The sequence below is a fragment of the Tiliqua scincoides genome, chromosome 2, assembly GCF_035046505.1.
Source record: "Tiliqua scincoides isolate rTilSci1 chromosome 2, rTilSci1.hap2, whole genome shotgun sequence".
Lineage (NCBI taxonomy): Eukaryota > Metazoa > Chordata > Lepidosauria > Squamata > Scincidae > Tiliqua > Tiliqua scincoides.
In genome coordinates, this window is record NC_089822.1 from 95,350,257 (window position 1) to 95,376,200 (window position 25,944).

At 45.4% G+C, this 25,944-nt stretch overlaps 1 protein-coding gene across 2 annotated transcripts in view; it reads right to left on the reverse strand.

The window, feature by feature from the left end:
• Positions 1-21,762, reverse strand: part of GAK (cyclin G associated kinase) — an 83,619-nt gene extending 61,857 nt beyond the window's left edge. For both annotated transcript variants that reach the window (XM_066614196.1, XM_066614195.1), the window contains exon 1: positions 21,548-21,762. In XM_066614196.1, the coding sequence (XP_066470293.1) occupies positions 21,548-21,689 (142 nt within the window). In that variant the 5' untranslated portion in view covers positions 21,690-21,762. The remainder of the gene's footprint in view (positions 1-21,547) is intronic.
• Positions 21,763-25,944: the final 4,182 nt, after the last annotated feature.

Here is a 25,944-nt window from a genome sequence, read left to right on the forward strand (position 1 = left end):
CTCTCGCGACAGGATAACTTTACTTATTTGATCTTTTCGGATCCTTTTGTAGGCACCTGGGAAAAAAGGTGCTTGGATCATTTCAAACTCTGTGATCTCTCCCCAGAGTGTTTAATGACGATGAGCCCGAGAGATGCAAAAGAAATTTTGCATCAGAGGTTGGTAGACCTTGAATTGAGATCTGCAAGAGCCAGACTTTCTGTGTATGTTTTTCTTGGGGATCAAGCTCTTGCGTTTTCTCCTGCCAGATATTTTTATAATGTTATTCCTAAATTTAGGGTTGCTTTTACTAAAGCTAGGTGTAATGCACTTTTATCAGCTGTTCTTTTGGGGCGTTATGCAAGGCGTCCCTACTCAGAGAGACTGTGCCCCTGCCCTCAAAATGTGGTGGAGACAACTGCCCACATTGTATTGCAATGTCCATACTATGATGATTTGAGATCAAAATTTATCTCCCCGATCTTCGGTATTGAAACGGGGATGCAGGTGGAGGAAAAGCTTGCTTTTTTGCTTTCTGATGTATACTCAGATATATCACTCAGGGTTGCCCGCTTCTGTTATGCTGCACAGTTGGTAAGGAAGAAAATTGAGAGTGTAAATCTCTGATTTTATGATTTTACGTATGTGTACATATTACACATTACACATATTTTACATATGTGTAACGGGGTGTTGGTTTTAATTCTGTGTATTTTGTTTTGTTGTTTGTGATCAGCTGGTCAGATGACCGTAAATAAAGTATCTATCTATCTATCTACTTTTTAAAAACAGAAGGCTCTTAAATTGTATTTCAAGGAAGGTAAAGCAGTGAAGAGATATTGCATACTTTTACAGAGATATTGGGTCTATATTCAGTATTTACTATTCTCTCCTACCGTTAGTGCTGTCTTTCTTTCAGAGTTAATGTTGTGCATGACAGCAATCCATTTCCCACCACAGCCAACATCTGTTTTACTAAATGATCAAATGGGGACAATAGTGCCGCTGTATGGTAGCTACATTTACCTGATTTACCTGACAGTGTGATTAGCAGTATTAAAGCATAGTCATGGCCTGGTCATCATTTTGCTCAGGGTAGAGCCATATTACTACATTACACTGTTAGGTGTTCTGGACCTCTTGGGACCAGTCACAGGCAGGTTTGCCCAAAACCTGAACAGTCTTTCACTAATATTAACTCTAGAAAAAATTCCTTGTTATTAAAGAGAGAGAGAGAGAGAGATCATTGCCAGCCCAAACTGCAGCTCTTTAAAACACACACCCCACCCCTAGGGACAGATCAAAGGCCAGAAAATGGTGCCCAAAATTTCTGTTTCATGGTCATGCTACACTTGGTCCAGGCACAGCCTAGAATTACACATACTGTACAGTACTACTGCCTCTTACAAATGCCTGTTCGTTAAAGCTTGCTTCTCGTTTAGTTGTTTCAGAAAGTCATGAGCAAAAATCCTTCAAAACTACTGAATGAACACAAACCCTGAGGAACACAGGAAATTCATACTGGGATCCAAATCAGGAAGCTGCCACATCAAAACATTTTTCCCCCTTCAACAAACCAATCTAAATTTTCTCTCATGTGCCTTCCACTGCCTCAAGCAGCAGTTAGCAGAGACTTGGGCATTCAGCTTCCATTAGAGGAGTACCATATGGAATCAACTGCTGACATGATATCTGGAAATACGGCTTCAGGAAGCCTGAGACAAAGAGCAGTATCTTATTAACTTTCACAGGTACTGAAAGTGATGCCTACATTTTAGGGTCCGGGACAGACATCAATGCTGCATTCCACGATTCCATCTCTAGTGGTCCTTACTCCAAATCAGGGGTGTCCAAACCTTTTGGCAGGAGGGCCACATCATCTCCCTGACACTGTGTTGGGGGCCAGGAAAAAAGAATTTACATTTCAAATTTGAATAAATTTACATAAATGAATACATTAGAGATGGGACTTATATGAATGAATGAAGGTCTCATAATAGCTCAAAGCCTATAAAAGACCTTGCGCAAAGCAAGGCCAGCTTTTCCTTTGCTGCCACTGCTGCTTCATAGACATGAAACAGGAAGCAGTGGAGGGAACCCACAGCTCGCATGAAAGGTCAAACAGTTGGCCCTCGCGCTGAGAGTTGTTACATTGGACCAGCACGAGCTCCAGCAAATCTCTGGAGGGTCAGAGGCTCATCAGAGACTAGAGGCTGCCCGCAGGCCAGATTGGGGGTCCCCAAAGGGAATCTTCAGGGAAACTTCTTTAGAGAATCTTCTCTCCCCATTCAGAAAACACTGCAATGAAATGTTTCGCTGATCTGTGTCTCATTTTTTCTTGTCTTCATAATACCATGCTGTCCAAACACCCATACAAATAAGACACAAAACCTTACAGTAAAGAACACATAACATACAGCAGCTCTCACCCCCCAAATTAGCTCATTTGCATTTTTATAGCTGAGTTGAACAGTATAGAGCCCATCTTTCTTAGTTATGACTAACTACTAAAACTTAGGACACAATCTTCCAGCAACTATGCTATTAACACCGTCAGTAGAAATTTGTTCCTGTTGAGCAGGTTAGTACAAATCTCTTTTCAATGAAAAAGGTGAGCTTTTTCCAGTTGCGTTTAGGAGACGTTAATAAAAGCATGAACCAAGCGTCAGGGTTTAAAAAAAAAAACAACCAGAAACAAATTTTAGTTCACAAGAAGGAAGACAGTCTGCAACTGTGAGTGATTCAAGACTGCAGTTACTGATTTCTCAGCCCCATTAGAAATACAAGGATTCATCCAGACAAGCAGAAGATATAAGAAGATAAAGCAGATTTAAAAGAAAAGAAGGAATCCCCACCCCCCATCATCCTTAGCAGCCCTAATGATGAGCTACTACCAGCACTGGGGAAGGGACACAGGAAACTATTGTCACACTGCAAGTCACAACTTCTTAGCAGAGGGAGGGAGACTGCCCCCAACCTTAGTTTCAGACCTAGCACTGGAGTTTAGCACCAGATAGTGCAAGAATAGTGCACTTCCAGCTGAATATTTCAGGAGAAAGTTCACAAGTCACGTAGGAGATGCTCTTGCACATCCACCACGGAGCAGATAAGGCTCACTGAAGTCAAGGGACTGACACAGGGGTAAGTTTTCATAATTTCATTGCCGCAGTAAAAGCTTCATATCTAGGATATTCAGACAACAAATTTCCAAAGAATCTTTGCTGTACAGGCAGATCCCATCACATAAGGCACTAGGGACATTCTTTTCAAAATACAGACTAGTTTCTCAGTCAACCTTGCCTTTAAAGACATGGGATGACTATGAAGGAGTATTCTTTACAGTTCTGTTCATGTTGATGCTTCCAAGCAAAGAAGTAGTAATAGGTGAAAACTAAACATGGAGAACAGCTCTTCTTGAAACTGGTATGGGTCAGTGAGCTGGTTGCCTACATGTAGCGCATGAAGACTTACAGCCCCACGGATCCTGCCTTTAAATTATCATATTTCATGATGTTGTTTTAGAGCTTGGATTCATCTAGGTTGCACAACAAAAGCTCTTTGAAAATATATTGTCTGAACATCTCAAATGTGATGGGTCTTACCAAGAAGATGCCATTATGCAAACTTACACCTGAGTTGTCCCGCCAACTTCAGCTCGCTTTACTCCATCCATCTGGGTTTAGCATTTTAGAAATAGGCCACCTCAGAATGCCAGGTGCAAGGGAGGGCACCAGGATGCAGGTCTCTTATCTTGTGTGCTCCCTGAGGCATCTGGTGGGCCACTACGACATACAGGAAGCTGGACTAGATGAGCCTTTGACCCAGTGGGGCTCTTCTTATGGGTCATATGAGAGCTTTCTCCAGGTGATCTGCATGCTTCCAAATGAAATATGCAGCCAATAGTCAGCTTAAAATAGCAGCAACCCATCCAGTAAGTAAGAAATTATGGAGCACCGCAGTTCTTCTGGAGACAGGAGACTGCCTCCTTGAAATCTCCCTACCCATCTCACCACAGGGTATACAGCAATACCAAGCTGCCTTAAAAGTATCAGACCAATGATTTATCTAGCCTAACCTTCTAACTGGCAATGTCTCTCTCTGAATCCCAGGCACAAGACTTTCCTGACCTGGCAACCCAAAGTTGTTTAACTGGAAGTTCCAGCAATTGAAATAGGGACATTCTGCACCCAAATCATGCGTTCTTTCATATAGCCACTTCCTAGGAGAGTTTCCCCTCCCCCGAGCCTGAACAGCAGCAGTACGGCTCACACTAAATAATAAACTGCTTTTGCAGAATCAGGAAAAATCAGAAGTACAAAGAACATGTCCTTCAAAGAAAGAACAAACAATAAGACAGTTGATCATGGTCAAGCTCCTACTCTGGTAATAGTTGTACCACTTGGAATATGACCACAGGGGTATTCCAACAGCAAACAGAAAGGTCTTTCATAGCCATTCGTACACTGCTCAGGGTTGAGAACTTAAGAGAAAGAGGAGGTTTTTGTGTGCTGAGGCTTTGGCCTCTAGGCACTATGGTAGAACAGGGTAAAAACTAGGGCAAGTAACTAAAAAGAAGAAAAATCACAATGTTTACAAAGTGTGCCTATTATACATCATATTTATTATACCATATAAAAATTGATTGCCAAGTTTGCAACAAATCCAAAAGTCTTATGAAGAGATTTAAAAACTCTACCTATTGCCAGAAGCAGCTTTTGGGGAGGGAGACAGCCTCCACATTATGCTTCAAGCTGCATGAAAGGACTCCTCAGGACCACTTCAATGTCCAGCCAACTCCCTGGTTGTACCCACTGAGAGTCTATTTACCATTGCAAACAGAAACAGGCCTTTGGATTAGGTATGAATGCCAAAGGCTCACATCTTTTCACTCAAAATGTGACTGTTCAGCATATGTTGACAGCTTGGAGCTACTGAGAAAAATAAAGGCTACGGTTGTTTTTCAGCTTGAGAACAGCCGGAAGCAAAGTCTCTAGTATACTAAAAACATGTAGTTTTCTGTGTAGTTTACTAGAACTAGAAGCACGATTCGAAAACAAACGACAAACTACACAGAAAATGGCATCCAATTCAAGAGTGTATGGAGTCTTTATAGCCTTCATAAATCTCACAAAGGCTTTCGACCTGGTCAGCATGGACGGCCTCTTCAAGATTCTCCCCACGAGGACATGAAGGGCACTGTAGTCTTTGATGGCTCAATATCAGACCCCTTGGACATCCAAAGTGGAGTGAAGCAGGGCTGTGTTCTTGCGCCAACCTTGTTTGGGATTTTCTTCGCTGTCCTGCTGAAGCAGGCCTTTGAAAATGCAACAGAAGGCATCTATCTCTGGACCAGATCAGACGGAAAGCTCTTCAACCTCTCCAGACTGAGAGCAAAGTCCAGTTGAAATGTCTACGTGACTTCCTCTTTGCCAACGATGCAGCTGTCACCGCCCACTCTGCCAAAGATCTCCAGCAGCTCATGAATTGTTTTAGCAAGGCCTGCCAAGACTTTGGACTGACAATCAGCCTGAAGAAAACACAGGTCATAGTTCAGGATGTGGACTCATCTCCCTGCATTACAATCTCTGTGCATGAACTGGAGGTTGTCCATGACTTTGTGTATCTTGGCTCAATGATCTCCAACACTCTTTCTCTCGATACCGAGCTAAACAAATGCATCGGTAAAGCAGCTACCACATTTTCCAGACTCACAAAGAGAGTATGGTCCAACAAGAAGCTGACGGAACATACCGAGATCCAGGTCTACAGAGCTTGTGTCCTGAGTACACTACTGTACTGCAGTGAGTCCTGCACTCTTCACACACGACAGGATAGGAAGCTGAACGCTTTCTACATGCGCTGCCTCCGACGCATCCTCAGTATCACCTGGCAGGACAAAGTTCCAAACACCACAGTCCTGGAACAAACTGGAATCCCTAGCATATATACACTGCTGAAACAGAGACGCGTGCGTTGGCTTGGTCATGTCGTGAGAATGGACGATGGCCAAATCCCAAAGGATCTCCTCTATGGAGAACTTGTGCAGGGAAAGCGCCCTACAGGTAGACCACAGCTACGACACAAGGATATCTGCAAGAGAGATCTGAAGGCCTTGGGATTGGACCTCAACAGATGCAATACCTTGGCCTTTGAGCGTCCCATTTGGAGGCATTCTGTGCAGCATGGCCTCTTCCAGTTTGAAGAGACACTTGGCCAACAGACTGAGGCTAAGAGGCAAAGAAGGAAGGCCCACAGCCAGGGAGACAGACCAGGGACAGACTACACTTGCTCCCAGTCCAGAACTCCTGAACAGGCCTTTTCAGCCAAACTAGATGCTATTCCAGAACCACCATTCAGAGCGCAATACCATAGTCTTCTGAGACTGAAGGTTGCCAACTAAGTGGTTTTAGCCATAAAGATGTAGTGGCTACCAGCACCACCCTGTCCCCCGAACAGAATCATTACAATGGAGGCAACCATGCTTTTTAGCACTGAGCTTGCAGGAAAGATTGCTGGTGTGGTGAGTGTGCTAGAGGAAGAAAAAAAACCAGTACTCGAGCACTGGAAGCTGAAAAACAAACAAAGCCAAAGAGAATGGCCACCATAAATGCTATATATACTTTCCCCTTTTGCAAATGTATCCTTAATGTTTTCAAAGACAGGGCTTTCAAAGACAGGGTTTTCTCTGAATGTTGCCCTCTTTACATAAAATTGCCCTGCTAACCAATGTGAAATGTCAGCCCTGCTGCCTGCCTGCAGAAGGTCTCCAAAGTGACTTTTAGTGCCCAATTGGGTTAAAACTTAGGGCAGCCATGTGAGACACCCATGTGAACAAGCCGGAATCAATGTGGGTTTAGCTGGGGGGGGGGTTCAACCTCAGCTTAGCCCTACATAAGTTACAATCATCAATCCATTGCTGATGAATAACCACACACAACACATTAAACTCCATGAACACAACAGTGCCGGCCTGCCTTTGAAATTTGGGCAGGAAATTATTCCTCGGAGAATCAAGTCTCTCTAAGCAGCTCTGCCACCCACAATTAAAATGTGTTCTGGACCAAAACACTTGCTCTTTAAAGCCTATGTATAAACGTACATAATTCCAAGTGGAACATGTTAACACAGGATTATTCAGTACCGCAGAACTTCCAAGGTTGCTTATCCTCAAGGGTATTAATCACATGTGAGTGTTCCTCCCCTTCTCAGACAAAGCTCTTAAACAATTCATGCCAAGCGACACTGAAAGTCTCATTGTGCTCAGAAGCACTGCTATTTCATTCTAGACAAAAGCTTCCAGGCTTTAAAACCAGTCAATTAAAAAGACTCCAGTGATTTTTAACCAATTCCACCATTAACAAGTATTAAACTGCAATACAGTATTCATCTTGACATTGCAAAAAGGATTCTTACAAACAGCTCAATTGAAACAGGTTCATTAGTATTTTTTTTTAATCCTATATTATAATTGGCCAAACAAAGCAGACAGTTAACAATTAGCTAGGCAACAACATAAGCATTACAACATTACAACATTAATAACAACATTAGCTAGGAAGCAACATAAATGGAGCTCTGAATAGTTCTGCAGCAATGTTTTATTTACCATTAAAACCTACCTACTGAACAAAGTAGTTTTTAACACATATGGCTACTTTTCATGTTATGTTCATAGTCGTCAAAGCTGGACAAATTTCATGCCCCTTCCAATGTTAGACTGTAGCAGTATGCGGTGCAGTTTGTGGTTCAGACCACTCAGAGCTCTGCAACACTGTAAATGGTTGTAACAGTATCAGCACGAAGAGACATTTTTATAATGTATGAACACTCTGCGCATAAGAAATTAGATACACTCAATGTGTCAAATGGTCTACAGCAGGGGTCCCTAATGTGGTGCCCACTGATGCTCCTGCAGAGGTGTCTGATGGCATCCGCAACCACTACCACCACAGTCTAGCTCAGTGATAGTGAACCTATGACACTTGTGTCAAAGGTGACATGCCACAATATTTTGGGTGACACAACAGCATTCACCAACACCCAACAAAACTGAGTTTTACTAATATTTCATTTTTGTAATTATTTGATGTTTCTGAATACATACCACCACACATGATTGTACTGTAATTGTTTTTTAAATAAATGAACACGTAAAAAATTGTTTCTCTTTTATTCATACCGGCGGGGGGTGTGAAACATCAGCAGAGTCGAGTTAGGCATTTTCCAAATTTGCAATGCCGAGCCCAAAAGGTTCACCATAGCTGATTCAGCTTCTACCCCACCTGCTGTATTGGCGTGTACATAATCAGGTACATAGGGAAAATGGAGGAGAAGGCAGAGCATCTCTCCTCTTCTCTTGCATGCACTTCTCCCACTCCTTTCCTATCAAGATACAAGTGGACTAAGCCAACAGGTTTCCAAGAGAAGTGTTAACAAGCAGAACAGATAAACGTGAGGCAAGGAGATGGTAGCAGAGACAACGGTGGGTAGAAGGGACCAGAGGAGGATGGCAGGAAGGTGGGTGTGTATATGTGGATGATGTGCAAAAACGCCCGTTGTTCCTGGTCCTGCCCCCCGCCCCGCCCCTCCCCGCACCGCCGCAGTGACTCTCACCATTTCTTTCCAGAACTCCAGTGAAGCTCAGAGGCTTCAGAAACTTGATGACTCCTACACTACAGCAAGCAGGGAACAGATAACTTTTGCTTCAGGTACTTACCAGCCCCCTTTCCCTAAAAACAGAGCAAGCTTGAAGTTAAGGTGCATGTGAATGTACATACCACATTTAATTGCCATCCCTGTTTCAATGCTCAAGGGCAGTGGTTCTCAAACTGGTGGGTCATGTGACCCACCAGTACATGTAACCCTTCCTCTGTCCCTTTAAGTGTTGGAAATGTAAAGAGATTGAGGGAACTTTTGACCATATGTGTTGGACATGTGAAAAAGAAAAGAAATATTGGAAAATGATACATAAAATGTTACAAGAGATAATGACTTGTGTAATACCATTCAAATCGGAAAAATTCCTCCTAAATGCGACATCAGAAATTAAAGACCACCACAAGAAATACCTTATGGTACATATTAGTACAGCGGCAAGAATATTATATGCCCAAATGTGGAAATCTATAGATGCTCCAATTAGAGAAAAATTAATAGATAAGATTTATGAAACAGCAGAAATGGATGTTTTAGCAGAAACAATAACAGAGTGATATAGGTAGAATAAGAAGATATTGGAAGCCTTTTTATGACTGGATAGATAATTTTTGATAAATAATAATGACTGTTTAGATAAATTATAAATATAATGACAATGTGGTAACATTTGTACTGATAATTTCTTTTTTTCTAGTCATTTCCTCCCCCCCCCCCCAAGAATTCATGTTGTAATCCATGGCCAAGATCCTGATGTGTAACCTGTGTAGACCTACCCCTTTGTCTAGCCCGTCTCCCTGCCCTGTATCTGTAATAAATAAATAAACATTTTAAAAAAAATAAGGGGCGGGGGAAGGGAGGCAGCGACATGATCCGCAGGATCAGGTCGCTAAGAGGGGGGCGAGGGGGGTGCTTTGCACTTCGAGAAGGCAGGGCTGCAGCAGGCTACAGGAGGTCCTGTAAGGCTCGGAACTTTCATGGAAAAGTGGGCGCAAAGCACTTCCGTTTTGTAGAAGATATTTTGCGCCCGCTTTTAGTGAACATTCCAAGCCTCAGGGAGCGCTGCACAGGGCTCCCCGCACCTCCTGTAGCCTGCTGCAGCCCTGCCTCCTTGAAGTAAGCGCAAAGCACCCCCCCTCGCCCGCCTGAGTGACACGATCCTGGGGATTGTGTCGCTGCCCTAGCCCCTCCCCCGCAAGAACTTACTGAGGGAGTAAAGCTCCCTCAAAGTTTGAGAACCACTGCTCAAGGGAATTCTTATATCTTATAAAATTCTCTTGCATTTCACAAAACATTCCAGAACGTGCTAGTGCCAGTTCAAATTTTGAGGTACATATAACAATAGAATGCATCTCACATTCCCCCTCCCACCCCCCTCAAAAAAAACCCAGGCACAATGATAAAGCTAAATTCCAACTTTGAACACTCTTGAAGATGGGCAACATGTTTCATTTTGATTCTTCAGTGTTTGTGAGAGTCACCTTGTATAAACAGCCTTAAAGAGATGTCACACCCTCAAGTTAAACGCTCGCATAATTCAGCCACATGTTGGGGGAGGCCCCACAGGAAAAGGAAAAGGAATACACCAAAGTCCCTAGAAACATGCAGCTGGCACCCAGGATTCTGAACACTATCCCAAACCTAATTGCTAGAGGTATTTGAGAATAGTGTTTTGTTTCAAAAATGTGTTGAATTAAAATGCAAAATGTGGTGTTTTTATTCACAGCTGAACACACAATTTCAATGTTCCTTACTCATTACCTATGGATAGAGGTGTTTGAAAAATGTGGTATTTTGTGTTTTTTTTGTTATCAACAAAAACACACACCTCGACTTAACCCATTTTTGCCCAGCCCATAGATCTGAGGTATTCAATCTGTCTGTTTGGGCCTCCCTAGTGAGGCATGGCTAGCCTCCAGGGGCATCACCAGGGAGAGAGGTGGCCACAGCTGCTCTGCTCAGCTGCAGGTGCTGCCTCCTGACTTGCTGCTTTTCTTCGGCTGTGAAGGAGGTGGGTGAGGCAGTGTGAAACATAGGGGGGGGGAGGCATCTCAGGGAGGCATCACCTGCCTCCTCCCTACTTGCTGCTTTTCTTCTGCTGTGAAGGAGGTGGGTGGGGCAGTGTCAAATGGGTGGGCATGGGAAACATGGTGGAGGAGGTGGGAGAGAAGGCTGGCTGGGCAGCAGCAGAGGTGCATCTCATCAGCTCAGGGCGTGCTCCTGGCAGGCTTCAAACTGGGAGGGAAGCCTGACCTAGAGAGAGCAGTGAAGCACTTGGGAAAGAGGGAGCCCAGACTGCTCTTGGGGGGGGGATGTCCAAATGCCCCAGCCTGCATTCCTCTGTCTTGCCTGGGGGAATAGGGGTGGCATCTGCATGTTGGGGTGTATGTGTGTGAGCAGCCCCCATCTACTTTGGGGGTGAGTTGTAATCTTGCTGGGTGTGGCTGCAATCCTATCCACACTTTCCTGGGAGCAAGCCCCACTGACTCAAATGGGACTTACTTCTGAGTAGACCTACATAGGCATAGGGTCGGTGTCAGGTTAACCAAGGATCTTTACCTTTCTCTTTTTCCTCCCCCTTCAAAAGAGAAAAAAAGCCACTCTTGACGGTTTTGTCTCCAAAAATTGATTAAAAAATAAAAACACCCATTCCTTTTCAGCCACCCCCCTTTTTCCTCCTGCCTCCTTTTGAGGGGGTGGAGTTACTTCCCATGTTAGCTGGTATTATAAGACAAAAGGCACAATCCTAGCTAAGTCTACTCAGAAGTAAGTTCTATTGTGTTCAGTGGAATTTACTCCCAGGAAAGTGAGGTTAGGATTGCAGCCAGTCTCTAGGTCTCAGTTTGCATCAGTTTGCAATTAGCAGATACACACAAAACAAAATCTTCCCCTCCCCCAGCAAATTCATCCCCCCTCCCTTTCCAAAACCCTCCAGGTGTGCTGCTAACAAACTCAGGGCACAATCCTAACCAGGTTTACTCAGAAGTAAGTCCTATTTTGTTCAATGGGCTTACTCTCAGGTAAGTGTGGTTAGGACTGCAGCCTCAGAGTGCTGGCAGGTGTTTTTTTTTGTTTCTAGTGTATAATTATAACACCTTCATCCCCATTTTGGGGGTAACTGAGGTGAGGTGATGTAATGGAGAGTCATGGCCAATGGCCACAAGGATCAGGGGAGCTGCAGGTTGGAAAAGTTCAAGAACCACTGCCATAGATATACACATTTGGTCCCTGTTGAGTGAATGTAATGTTGGGCAGAAATTGCTTAATCCCAAAGCAAAGTATATATACAACATGACGTGAAATTCCAATGAGTGTTTAGTGTGGTGTCATCAAAGCTCATTTCTAATGTAGTTTCTCCCCAAACCGAGATGCAAAATCCACACTGGAAAAATCAGTAGAAATACACATCTTTGCAGCAATTTGCATATAAAAAACAAACTTGGACAGCTGGGCATGCTTCTACTATCTGCTGAGAGTCCATATGTAAGATTTTAGGAACTTTCTGAAATACAGATAAGCAATTAGCAGCAAACATACCCTAGCTATCATCAGGTTACAGTAGGTGTGAACAGCCCACCCACTCACCCCCCTGCAACTCCTCTTCCGTCACAGTATGAGGCTCCCTTCCTGCGGAGGAAAACACAACTCAAAAACTGAACACATTTGCTAAGGGGAAACCACTCCCTTAAGACCCAGAGCAGGTGGCCTACGAGATAATATCCGACAGTCCCCAGTAATTTAACCATTTTACCTCACAGCAATTAAATATTCACATGCAACTGCATTGCAAACTTCTCACTTGGCCATTTAATACACAAAACTGCCACCGTCTCTCACAGCTCTTAAGAGTGGCTTGAGCGCCCAGCACTTTTGAGTATGCCAAGATGCTTCCAAGTTGGTTAATGTGGGCTTTAAATAGGGCACAAATTTAGTCATATGTAACCAAAAATTTTAAAAAAAACCACAACAGCTATAACAACTACAGGTGCCCAGTGTTTTGGCTAGTCATAGCAGGCAATTAAAAAAAAAATTGTGAATAAAAGCAAGCAGCTAATTTTCACACACAGTGTCCCAATACAAGATCAGGAACAACTGCTCATTAACTTTACCAGCTCCAAGTTGGAGTTGGAAAAGGCAATAAGAGGCATGTCAGTTTGGCCCTGTGCTACTGAGATTCTTCAGGGACTTCAGTGGCTTAAGCCACCTCCCCATCATGCTTCCTAGCTCCAGAGTGGGGGAATCTTAATGGTTTGGCTGTGCACCATTGGGCAGGAGGTCTGGTCTAGAGGGTAGAGCCTCCGATTGCCTGAAGATAACATCCACAGGTTGCTGGTTCGAGGCCACCGGCACCCTGAATGGTGAGACCTCGAAGCAGCTGACAAGCTGAGCCGAGTTATTCCACCTGCTCTTTGGTGCGAGCAAAGAAGCGTCTTGGCTGCCCTCCATGTGAGAGATGAAGGAGCTGCTTGTCAGCTTGTGTGGGAGGAAATTGGAGGCCAGAATGTGATACCAGATCAAAAAGATCCATCTGAAATGTTGTGGTTCTTGAAAGATAGAACCTTTCCTCGATTGTAAAAATCCCTACAGGGATTTAGAACAGCCTGCCCATGTAAACTGCCTTGAATAAAGTCTGAGGAGAAATCTGACGACCAAGAAAGGCGGTACATAAATACATGTATTATTTATTATTATTGTGCCTCAGTAAAAGAGCAGCCACATCATCCCAAGCCTTCCTCACAAACTGTGAGCTGGGAGGAGGAGGAAACAAGGATTGCCATGCAACTGCAAGGATGACCCCTGCAGCTCCACACTTGGGGAGAAGACCAAAGCTTGTTCACCCCACCCACCAAAGGACAGCAGCTTACCAGCCTCAACCACGATGGACCGCAAGAGCTTTAGAACCCCAACCATAGAACCATAGAAAATATCTATGATTTTTCAAACCAGTTTTGCCCGCCCTCCAACAAGCTAGCCTGTCAGTTATTGTTTGAAATTCCCTTACAGAAAAATCCATATTTTTAGAAGTGTTGCTTTAAATACAACACAGCTGATATTTTGCGGGATGCCCAGGTATTTTGCAATGCCCAGGCAGGTGGCAGGCAAAAACAGGATTACAGAGCCCCGAGCAAGACACCGCTTGCTATAAATGCCTGGTGGACTGCATTTGGCCTGGAGGGTCACCTGCTATACAAGTCTGTGCTACAACTCAGCCTCCTCAGAAAAGCGCTCAATTAACAGAGCTCCATCATCAGCAAGTCAAGTCAAGGTTGTGCAATTGGTTACACACACTACCAGGCAGTATATTTAGTTCAACATTGCCACAGCATGTTGGCATGCAATTGCCACCCACTGGGCTACATCTTCCAGAAGCCTTCGACTTAGGTTGAAATGTTCTATCATTCAAGCATATACTGCTTCCACGAATTGGTCTTGTGTTTCCAACACATTTTTCACTGTCAATGTCACATCCTTTGTAGGCTAAACCACTGCAACAGTTGCTTATGAAACATCAACTCCCTCTTCCTAAACTGGTGAAAAGAAAAATTGTCCTGCCAGCAGACTTCCTGCCTTTTCTCTCTCAAACCCACAAAAAAAATCTCAATTTGCAGCATTCAAGACTACTAGTGTTAGTAGACCATACTGTAGGATTACTAAGACAATAGATATCAAAAGCTCTGAAGACTTAAGAAAAGCACTAGACAGATAAGACTGCTGCTATTACCATCTACTTAAGGGCACATCCATACTAGAGACTTGTTGGTTTTAGACTGGTTTAATTATCACAATTTTCCCAAAGGCTCTTTGGAATTAGTTTGGCAGTGTGCCAAGAATGCTCCAAGGAAAGAAATGATTCTCAAAGTATAGTCTGCTTATTTCTTACCAATCCCAAGGTCAACCCCTTATCTTCTTTCGTCTGAGTTTTTGTACAGCTACATCTGAAACTAAAGGAAGGTGGTTCCACCTAGGTTGTAATCTTGAGGGTGACCTCAAGAGCTAGAAACTACTGATAGGTCTTGAGAATTGCAGCATGTCGGTGGCATCAGTGTGCACACACAACACACATTGTGCTCAGAGAATATCACAAGCCATGGGAATCTGAGCTTCCCTCTGCTTTCTCCCCTCTACCTTGTGAATCTTCCTCTTTCCCCCAGCCGCTTAATTCACAGTTAACAGTTACATCTGTGCTGACCCTTACAAAGATTAAAGTTAACCAGCATTCCCATCAAACCAGGTTTGACATGGGTTTACAAATCCCACTGCAAGCCTGGTTGCCTTTTAGTCATGACTAAGGACATTACAAGGAAAGATAGGGGAGATCTGAGAGAACGAGAAAGGGTTGCAGGCAACTCTTACAGTAGAGTCCTAAGTACATCTCCTCAAACTTCATTGGGACTTAGTCCCAGCTAAGCATGTACAGGATTGCTGCCTTAATCACTGGCACCAGGTTAGAGAGCTGAGAAGCTTTACCTACGCTGGACCTAACTGCTTCTGAGAAGCCAAACCAACAAAATCCATTGGATGAATTGTTACAAAAAGCTAAGAAAGGTGTGGGCAACTTTTATGTATTCCCATGCTGATTTTAAAAATGTCACCCTCGTATCAAATTCGCAGGCTCCTTTCTCAAATTATATTCTAAAACACAGAAGACCAAGACTGCACAAAATGAAATGCTAGCCTTGGCATTCACTAGAGAAATTACATGTAGGAGTTTTGATTCAATAGTGGGATTTTTTCCACTCTATGTTAATGGATCAAATATCTCCAAAGTGAAATTTTAAGCGTATTATGTCTTGCCACATGACACAAAAAGCCAGTTAGCAAACAACAAACAAGCAGACGGCTTCCATAAACCTCCTTTCTGTTCTCAAGTCTTGTAACCTCACATCCCCAAGGATGACAAATGGAAACACAAGAAACCTGATATTTACATCCAATCATTCTAGCACAATGCATTATTTGCCACTGCTTAGGCAACTCTTGAAAGTTGCTTTACTCTGGATGGAGAGTGGAGATGACAGAAATTTAGACTTCTTATTTCTTATCACAGGAAGGGAATCATAATTCTGAAACACCACCACCAAAGTTTCCTTTTAACTATTAAGTTAATACATCAGAGATAGGTCGTTTACGACTTGCAGGTAGCTTCTGTTTGGTAGTAGAGCATTCAAACAGTACCACAGAAAACACTGTATAAATTGCAAATAATGTTACAATGTATCATTTTATGTTTTTTTAAAAGCCATGCACTCCTGCCTAGCCCTGTTCCTCCACAACAGCTGCACTGTCCAAAGAGCGATGACTGCATGTTATCGCAATTTTCAACTGGTGTGCCACAGTACATTGGTTTGCTGCAAAAGCTCCAAAGGTGTGCCACAGGAATTTGGAGCACAGTAGTTGATAACTGAAAAACTCTTCTGGGTTCTGCAGCTATTTTTAGGGCAACTGTATGTAGTAATGAATTGCCTGTGGCCTCTTACTCCGCCAGCCCCTCAGAGCCCGAGGAGGAAGAGAGACAATTTGTTACTACAGGCGAGCCCCAGTATCCATAGGGGCTCCGTTCTGGAACCCACTCCTCCCTGAGTTAATTGAAATCAAGGATAACAGGGACCTCCCTGCTCTTCGGAGGCAAGGGAATGGCAATGTATGGACTTTCGCTCTTACAATTTGAAGAGATCGTATGAGCAAAGACGATGGGCAAATGAATTAACATACCTTGAATGAGATGCAGTGATGGCCATGTGCAACAGCTTTAAGGACTGCATCTCAGGCTCAGATACCCATTTGGTCATTCTTGCTTCAGGGCAGGGGTGTCAAACATAAGGCCCGGGGGCCGGATGCGGCCCGCAGAAGCTTTTTATCCAGCCCTCAGGCTCTCAGCTGCTGAGCAGTGCTGAGGTGTTACTGCTAAAAGGGCAGCCCCCAAGAAAATTCGGCTCTCCAAAACCCAGAAATATGATAAAGATTTGTGTTTTCTCTTCTGTCATTTGAAGTTAATGAATTCCTAAGTGAGAAAAAGTGCTTATTTTTTGTTATGACCTGTTTAATGACATCACTTCCTGCCTAATGACATTACTTCCGGCCCTCAGCAGGCATCACGAATGCCATTCGGCCCTCGGTATGAAACGAGTTTAACACCCCTGCTTTAGGGCATAGACAGAGTTCACACGGAGATACCAATCGGATTCATGGCACCTCACTGCTGTCCCAAATGAACAATGTGTGCATTTGGGGTCAGCCTACCCATAAGGCAAATGGCAGCAACTACATCAGGTAGTGGGCTGGACGAGATGACAACCTGACAAGGGGCACCCCAAACCTCATGTCTGTTTGCCACTGCCTGCAACCTGCATGAAGCAACCCAGATGCTTCACCCCGCACTCATTGAGAGAAAGTGGAGGATCAGGGAAGCCTTGCCACTTCCTCCAGCACCACTGTCACAAGTAATTAGGAGAGTACTGGAGGGAAAGGCAGCAGGGAGGCAAAAGTCCCGTTGCAGTTGCTCTCTTGGAAAGGGAGTAATTAAAACAGAATCACTCTGCTTCCTATTTGCCCACATCGCAGCAGTTTGGTGGACAAGGAAAAGGCAGACCAACCCCACCTGCTTTTACCTTCACCTCCACCACCACCTGTTTGATCTTGTCTAGCCATGTCTCCAAACAGTGTGGGCAGAGCAAGGTGGGAGTGAAAGAGAACTCCATTCCTATCATGCTCCACCCAGCCTGTTTGTCTGAAGACGCAGCTAGGCAGGGACAAACAGGCAGTGACAGTAGCAAAGATAAGAAAGAAGGGAGCACTTTGGGACTGCTGCACTCCCATTTCCTTGCTGTCCTAGCTGCTTCTTTAGACAGCCAGGTGGTTGAGGAGGCAGCAGTGACAGTAGGGTGTTTGCATCAAAACAGGGGCAAAAATTTGGCACTAGCTCAGCCACCGTTTAACCTTGGGCCAGGACTGAGTCAGCTACACCAAGCAAGCCCTGTGGCTTGTTCAATGTAGGGAAAAGTTTGATATGGTGGCTCTCAGTGAATCATCTCTTCCGTTACTGATCCTTAGAAGCTTCCAAAGAAGCTGAGAAACTGGACTGTGCTCAAAACTGTGCCCTTCCTCTTTTGCCCAACTAATACATATAGAACAAGATCATATATATATAAGATCATATAATATATGATCATAAAATATATGATCATATAAGAATCATATATCATCAACATAAGTAAACCAGAGCCAACATACAAAGCACCAGATTATCATCAACAAAATACAAGTTATCCTAATCCACTGAGAGACATCCACGTGTATTAACAGCCTCCCATGGGCGTTGTTGAGGCAGATTCAGACTCACTTTCGATTGCATATTCCCAACTGCATTACAACACTCATCTGAGCACTATTAAATGAAATTATCTAGCCCAGTGGTTCCCAAGTTTTAGGGGGAATTCACCACCAGCTGCCACTCTTGTTATCACCTGAGCCTCTGCTCAGCTATTTTCAGCCCATTCTAGGCCTCCTCACATCTTGGTTTTGTCACTCCAGCCAGTGAGAATCCCAGTACTCACCGCCAACTGCTGCTCTTGCTGATGAAAGCCTCAAATTTCTACAGACACTGCTCTCAGGAGGAACTACCGTTGCCTTATTTCAAATTACCTCAAATCCCTTATTTCAAATGACCTCCATTTTTCTAAGGGAATGTATCTTATTTTTACAACATCAGCTTTGTAGAACATCACTGAAGTGCCTTATTTCAGCACCAGATCCGGCAACGAGAACAGCAGACATTGGTGAATCCCGGACCTTGTGTTGGTCGCAATGTGCGAGTCACAATAGACTGCTATATTAAAAATTGGATTGTGGAATGAGAATCTGTCAGGACCCTCCAGAAGTGATGTCATGGCCGGAAGTGACATCAGGAAGCTGGAAAATTTTTTTTGCAATCCTAGGCTGCAATCCTACCCACACTTACCCAAGAGTAAGTCTCATTTATTATCATTGTTAAAAACATATACATAGTAGCCTGTTAAAAGTACAGATCTGTAACATTTCGCCAAATGCAATCACATACCATGGCCGGATCAAGTCTAATAAATTAAAAATAAAATATTGAAATGAATGGGGATCCACCTGAAATTGCCTCGCAACCCACATAGTTGATCCCGACCCACAGTTTGAGAAACACTGATCTAGCCAGTTCAAGTCAAAGCACAGACACATCTGGAGTCACTAGATCAGTGTTTCTCATTCTAAAAGTGGGTCCTGGTGCCAAATGTGTGAGAACCACTGCACTAGATATTATGTCTGACTAACCTATTCCTACAACCACACCAGGAACAATGTTGGGGTGGTCCCCTGGTGGGGGGTGGAAGTGGAGGAAAAAGACCAGATTTTGGCTACAGTACTTGCTGAGCAGCCCCAGTCATTTTCAACATTTTCTGTGTTGGACTGAGCACTTCCCATTAAGGTTAAGTGATCTCAACTGACTTGCTCACTTTTTAGAGACATCTACACAAATCTACCAAAATTATGCCCAAACACACAAGAGGACAATGAGACTGGCAATGCAGATTAACACTCCACATTCATCCAGATGATCAAAGCTAGTATAATCACAAGCTGCCAGACTGCACAAGCTGATAGAAAGGGACAATACATGATAATATATTTTCCAAGCACAATGAAGGTGGGGATCATTTCTGCTGTGATTTCCAGGAAAAGAATGCAGTAGGAAAAAGAGAGGTGCTTTAGTGTTAGAAAGACAGCACAAAAACGAAGGGCCAGCTTCAGAAATGCAGCCTGAAGTTCACAGGCCACCAACAAATGTGTATCAACATTGACACAAGGTAAAGGGAAGACACATAAACTACTCATAAGATCTGCAGTTCAGAGGGCTATGTCTTTCCGCAATTCCCCCCCCCCCTCTGGGTGGAGCTTTCTTAGAAATATGTAGCTTCCCATTATGCCATCTACAGGCTTCACTCTGTGAAGCTGCTACAGCCTCTACTCACCTACACTGTCTCCAGACAGTGCAGAAGTTGGTCTTGGGCTCAGAAGATCCAAACCTCACAGCCCACAAGGAGAGACCAGGTGAGCAAGTCAGACAAAGCAGATACAAGGAGCCAGTGCAACTTGCCCACCTGTATGCTGTCTCTCTCTCGCTGGGTGGCATTATAGCTAGGTGGTCTCTGGGCAGCACAGTGAGGCCCAATCCTAACTACTACACCACCCAGAGAGAGAGAGAGAGAGAGAATGAGAACATGAGCGCACATAGAAAGCAGAGTCAATAGCTTCTTGTTATCCTTGCCACCACTTGTCCATTCCTTCTGGGTGGCCCAGTAGACAGCTGTGCCACCCACTGGGAGAATACATGCAAACAACACAGACCATCGCACATAGAAGATTAGCAGCTTGCTTTCCCTAACTGACCTGTGGTCTCTCTGGGCTGCACAATAGTGAGGACCGATTCTGCCCAATTCCAACCCAAAAGAAGCAGACAGGTTACTAGCAAGACCAGGAAAAACCAGCAAGTGAAGAGGTGAGAAAAGAGCCATCTCTACTCACTTGTCTCGCCGGGTGGCTCAGCAAGAAGCTGCAGCACCTTACAAAGACAGTGATCCCAGCCATTGCACTGTCCAAAGGGGGAGTACAAATGAGTAAGCAAAATCAGCAGAGGCCCCTGCTCACTTGCCTGCCTTCTCCCTCTGGGCAGGGGTGGATATTGGGAGAGGAAGAAGAACAATCAAGCAGAAGCAGTAGCTGTCACTTGCCACTGTCACTCGCTCATTAGCCAGCCAGGTGAACAAGCTACCAGTGACAATAGTGTCAGAAGCCAACTTGGTTCACTTGCCCACTCCCTTTGGGGTGCAGTACCAGAAACACCCAAAAGGCAAACACAGGGGGTCAATCCAGAGGAAATGAGCAATGGTAACAGCAAGGAGCAGCCACTTCTGTGCAACCCAGCAAGGAGCTGCTCCTATCACCATCCCTTTGATCACCTGTGCGCTCCTTCATATTGGGGAGATGCAATGACAAAGAACAGCAGCCATTTCTACTTACCTGCCCACTCACTTTGGGGTGCAGTGCCAGCACCACCCAAAAGACAAGTGCAGAGGGTCAATACCGAGAAAACGAGCAGCAGTGACAGCAAGGAGCTGCCTCCTCTGTACAAGCAAGAAAATGTTCCTATTGCCACCGCCAATCCCCTTGGTCACCTGTGTGCTCCCTCTCACTGGGGTCATGCAATGACAAGGAGCAGCAGCCACTTCTGCTCACCTGCCCACTTCTTCTGGGTTACAAGGCTTGGCCTTGACGCAGAGGATGGAGAAGACAGCAAGTGAGCAAAAGGGAGGCAGCTCCTCTGCCACCCACCTACCTGTCTACCTTGGAAGGTTAAGGTAGCAATTCTGTCCACGCTTACCTGGGAGCAAGCCCGACTGACTACAGTGGGACTTACTTATAAATAGTTATGTATGGAATTGGGGTCTCAGTGAGCAAAGAAGAAGCTGTCTAGAAGCAAGGAGGTGGGTGGGGAGGCAGGTGAGGCAGAGCCTCCCCACAGGGGTCCTTGGCAAACCGCCATCGCTCTTCGCAAGCACCCACCCAAGCACCCACCACCCATGCACAGAGCTTGGGTGCCTCACACTGCGGTGGTGCTCTTTGAAGGACCCCTGTAGGGAGGCTCTGCCTCACCTGCCTCCCCACCCACCCCACCTCCCTGGCAACGGGGGAGGTTCCAAAGCTCCCAAGGCCAGCACTGAGAGGCCCTCCCCAGTGCAGCTGAGCCCCCACCACAGCCTCACCCTATAAGGCTCCTTGACCCCAACCAAGGACCCCAATAGAGAAGGTGGGGGGGCAAGAGGCTCATGCGGGGGCCCTTCCATGACCCACTCATCCCAGGGGGGGCTTCCCTCTCCCCCCCCCGCACCTTCGGCGATGACCTTCTTGATGCGCAGCTTCATCTCTCCCATCTCCACCACCTGCCCCACGAAGTCATTCTGGTCCCGGCTGGCGGCCCCCAGGGAGCCTGGTCCGGACAGGAAGTCCAGCGCCGACTGAAACAGCGACATGGCCAACGCACCAGCCAGGCGCCAAAGGGGAGGGGGGGAAGGAGAGAGCCAGGCCGGTTCAGCCGGCCGCTCCCGTTGCCGCCACCGCTTACTCCACCAATTCTGGCCTTTCTCGACCACCGTACTCTGCTCCTCCTCTCCCCCGCGCCGCTGAGTTGGGCTCACACGCCCCGCCCCATTCCACCTGGTAGCTCTGCCCTGAAACCGTAGAGTAGGGGAAAGGCTAGAGTGACACTAAGGGGTGCTTTCCGGGTTTTAGAAAAGAAAGTTCCCAGTGGTCACCATTAGCTATGAGCACCGTAGAGGCTGAATTAAACTTTTAATGTTCCATGCTAGATAAAACCTGGGACAGAGCAGGGGCTCTTGGCATTGCTGCTGCGTTGTCCCTGGGGGTGGGTATAGTCAGAGACTGCCCTTCCTTCCACCCTCTGGTATATGGCGGTAAAAAAAAAAAACTGGGTTGCTTCCAGTAGTGTGGTCATTAGAAGCCCTTCTTAGAGTACACTAAGAACTTGGTGGGCCACTAGACACTAGAGGACACTAGAGACTTGGTGGGCCACTGTGAGATACAGGAAGCTGGACTAGATGGGCTTTTGGCCTGATCCAGTGGTGCTCTTCTTAAGTTCTTATGACAAACCTATGCTTGTATATTCAGAATTAGGACCTATTATCTTCAGTGAGACTTAGGGTGCAATCCTAACCCACTTTCCAGCACCCACATAAGGGCAATGCAGCTCCGAAGTAAGGAAACAAACTCTCCCTTACGCGGAAAGTGAGTGCCACCTAACTGCAGGATGCAGCACATGCCCCATTGGCACAGCTACACCAGTGCTGGACAGTTGGTTAGGATTTGGTCCTTAAGTTGCAATCTGATCCACACTTGGACTATGATGCGACTTACTTCTAAGTAGACATGCAGAGGATTGGTCTGCAACTCAGAGCAAAGTGTGCCTGGGATGGCAGCCTTAGCCTCTCTGCAAAGTGAAGAGGACACCATGATGGTCACACAGATTCTCCATGCAAGGCTGCCCTACACCACAGGATCTCTGGTTTGCATCCCCTCTCCCTCCCTTGCCATCTTAAGACAACAACATTGAGTAAATATGTTTGTATTGGCAATGGCATCACATTTTATGTCTTTCTCAGAATTCAAAATACTCCTACACAGAAAAAAGAAGACCCGCTTGTGAGAGAACATGTTCTTACGTTATGTTTTTATGTACTGCCTTCGCTTCGACTAGAGGTGATGAGAGAGGGCACAATGAATTGCTACAGAAAGCAAAGCTAGGAGGAAGTCCTAACTTGTTTCATGATTTTCACAATTATTGTTTACTATTGTGACTATTATTACTATTATTGTTATTAAGCTCACTATTGACTACTAATACTATTATTATTAGTTTCAGTATTAACTGACTAATTACTATTATTATTAAGTGACTATAATTATTATTAATTGAAAATTACTTTCAATTAGTTCAATTCACTTTTCAATGGTCTTGAAAAGTTCACTATTATTATTATTATTATTATTATTATTAAGTTCACCAACAGCATTTTATGCAAGGAAACTTGCAGATAATACTCCATGAGTATCTGTCCTTTTTGCCTTACTAACAAGAACTGAAAACCCAGAGCAAAAGCTAGTGCGCTCAGAAGAATTATGACTCTAGTCTTTTTTACATCTATGGTTCTTATGCCACCGAACTACACCGAAAGCGCTTTTTTCCGCCCGGACAGAAACCGGCTTCAGGAGCGCAGGCCACGCCCATTCCTTCACATCAGACCTACGCTGTCATTTGTCGTCCCCGCCCACTGCCCGCAAGCCACGCCCACCTCCTGGCTTGGCACGTTCCACACTCTTCCGGTGCCGGAATCCTTTCCTGGTTCTGGTATCTGCCGCCCCCGCCTGTAGGTGCGGGGGCGCTTTCGTCATCGTTTGGAATGTTCGTCGCGCGCTGCGCAGCTGACAGCGAAGTGACGTCATTCTGAGGCTGTCAGCATTCCAATAGCTCCTTTCACAGGAAACAGGGTGCCAGTGGCATAGCTAGAGGGGGTGCAAAGCACTAAGCTTTGCTGGGAGTCTCACCACAGAGTGCATGCAGACCCCCCTCCTCCCCTTCAGAGCCATTCCAGGTGGGGGAGCAAAATGAAGGGGTTCACCCAAGGCAAGGGAGAGGTGCTGCTTGCACGCCGCAGCAAGGCTCCCTCCAAGACTTAACGCTTTGCCCCCCACAGCTATGCCATTCTCTGGTGCTGAAAAGGGGGCCATTCATTTCTGCATACAGCCTGATCCTGTGCATTGTGAAGGAGGCCTCACTGTCAATAAGGCATGCACCTCAGTGAATGTGCACAGGGTGATAGCCCCCCAAAAAGAATGCCCTTTCTGCATGGGAAGAATGATCTATCACTGTGGTTCTCAACTGGCAGTACGCATACTGCCAGTGGGTGGTATTGGGTAGTACACACAACACCCTCCACCCAGCGGTGAGATCGCAATTGGAGCTTCTAACAGCAATAGGAAACTAGAGCTGGCGGGCAGAGTGCTAGCACGTGGTTTTTGAGTGCAAGAAAAATCTCTCCTTCCCACCCACCCTGAGCCTTTTACCAATCTTGGAAGCTCCTGTTGCGGTCTTCAAACCGAAAGTAACTGGCGATATGTCATTGCCAGTTACTTCCGGTGTTACCTCCAGGGACAGCACAACAGCAAGTGGTACGTTGAGGAAGCAGTGTTGAGAACCGCTGGTCTATCTCATCATTTGTCGACATTTGTCCCCCGCCATACCACTTCACGTGGTCCACCTATTGGAAGTACCACCGGAAGTAACTGGAGATGATGTTATTACCAGTTACTTCCAGATTGGTAAGGCAGACATGATGTGACAAACACCGGTAAGAGGCTCAGGGCAGAGGGGAAAGCGTTTTCAAGCTTATGAAAAGCATTGCTGGAGCTCTGCCTGCTAAGCTGAGCCACCTACTGCTGCTTATCATGTTGTGTTGTTGGACTCTCTGGGTCTGGTCTGGGGATCCCATGAGTACTACCAGATATCACCTCAGGTCCACCAGTGGTGCAAGTACCACTGATTGAGAAACATTGGTCTATCAGATTCTGCTTCGTGATTCCTGCAGCAACCAACTGGAACCTCACTGGTGGGATCGAACAGGATAACTATTTTCTGTTGTTTAGCTTCAATATCTGATATTTAGACATACACTGCAACTAAACATGGAGGTTCTATTTAGCTATCAACACTAGGAAATGAGTTAAGATAACTTAGGTTGCAACCCTAATCAAGCTTACAAGAAAGTTAGCACCATTGGCTGCAATGTGACTTCTGAGTAAACATGCATAGGATTGTGTTACAAGGCTGCAATTCCATACAAACGGTCCCACTGAAGAGCAAGTTCCAATGAAGCCAATGAAGCTTACTTCTGAGAAAACATGCATGGGATTGCACTGCAAATCTTGGCAGAGGAAGTCACAAACAAGCCCATATTGGCTGAGAGGCTTGTTCTTCCCCACCCATTCCATGGGTAAACATCCTATACATAATCAGACCATATAACTCAAAACCGGTCTTCATTCCACTCCAAAATTCCATTCCTTGCACTCCAAACATTGTTGCAGAGTCAGCTTTAGGCCAGTTTAGTCAAACTGGGCCCCACACCTGTGCCAGCAGCCACAGCCTTCATATTGAGGTAAGACTCCATGTAGAGGTTAACACGGCAAGCCGAGATCTTCTTGGGCCTACCTGTCCACCCCTGCTTCTGATTGGTCTGAAATTGGGCCACTCCAGAAGCAGTTGACAGTGACAAGACAACATCAGTGTGTCATCGACACCTACTTCCAGAAGGGCGTGCCTTGTGCCACACACCATTGGCCCCAGCCCACAGTTTGTCCTGGTGAGCAGGGGGGCCCGTAGCAGAGGGAGGGCCTCCAAACAATTGCTCCTGGTTCCCAAACTTACCATGGTCATAACACCATTCATTCGTGGCAGCCTCTTCTTCCCAGCTGTCCCAGGTGGCACCATCTTGGAGAGCTGCCATCTTGGAGAGCCAGGAAGATGGGTGCCACCATCTTGGATCGCATGACATCCAGGAGAGCCAGAAAGAAGCTCCCAGGAACATCCTATGGTGGCCCTGTGAGTTCACCACAGCACCTTTAGTTGCCACAGCACACAGTTTGGGAACCACTACTTCACAGGAATATACTATACAGAATGCATACATTCAATTATCACACATTTAGTAAACA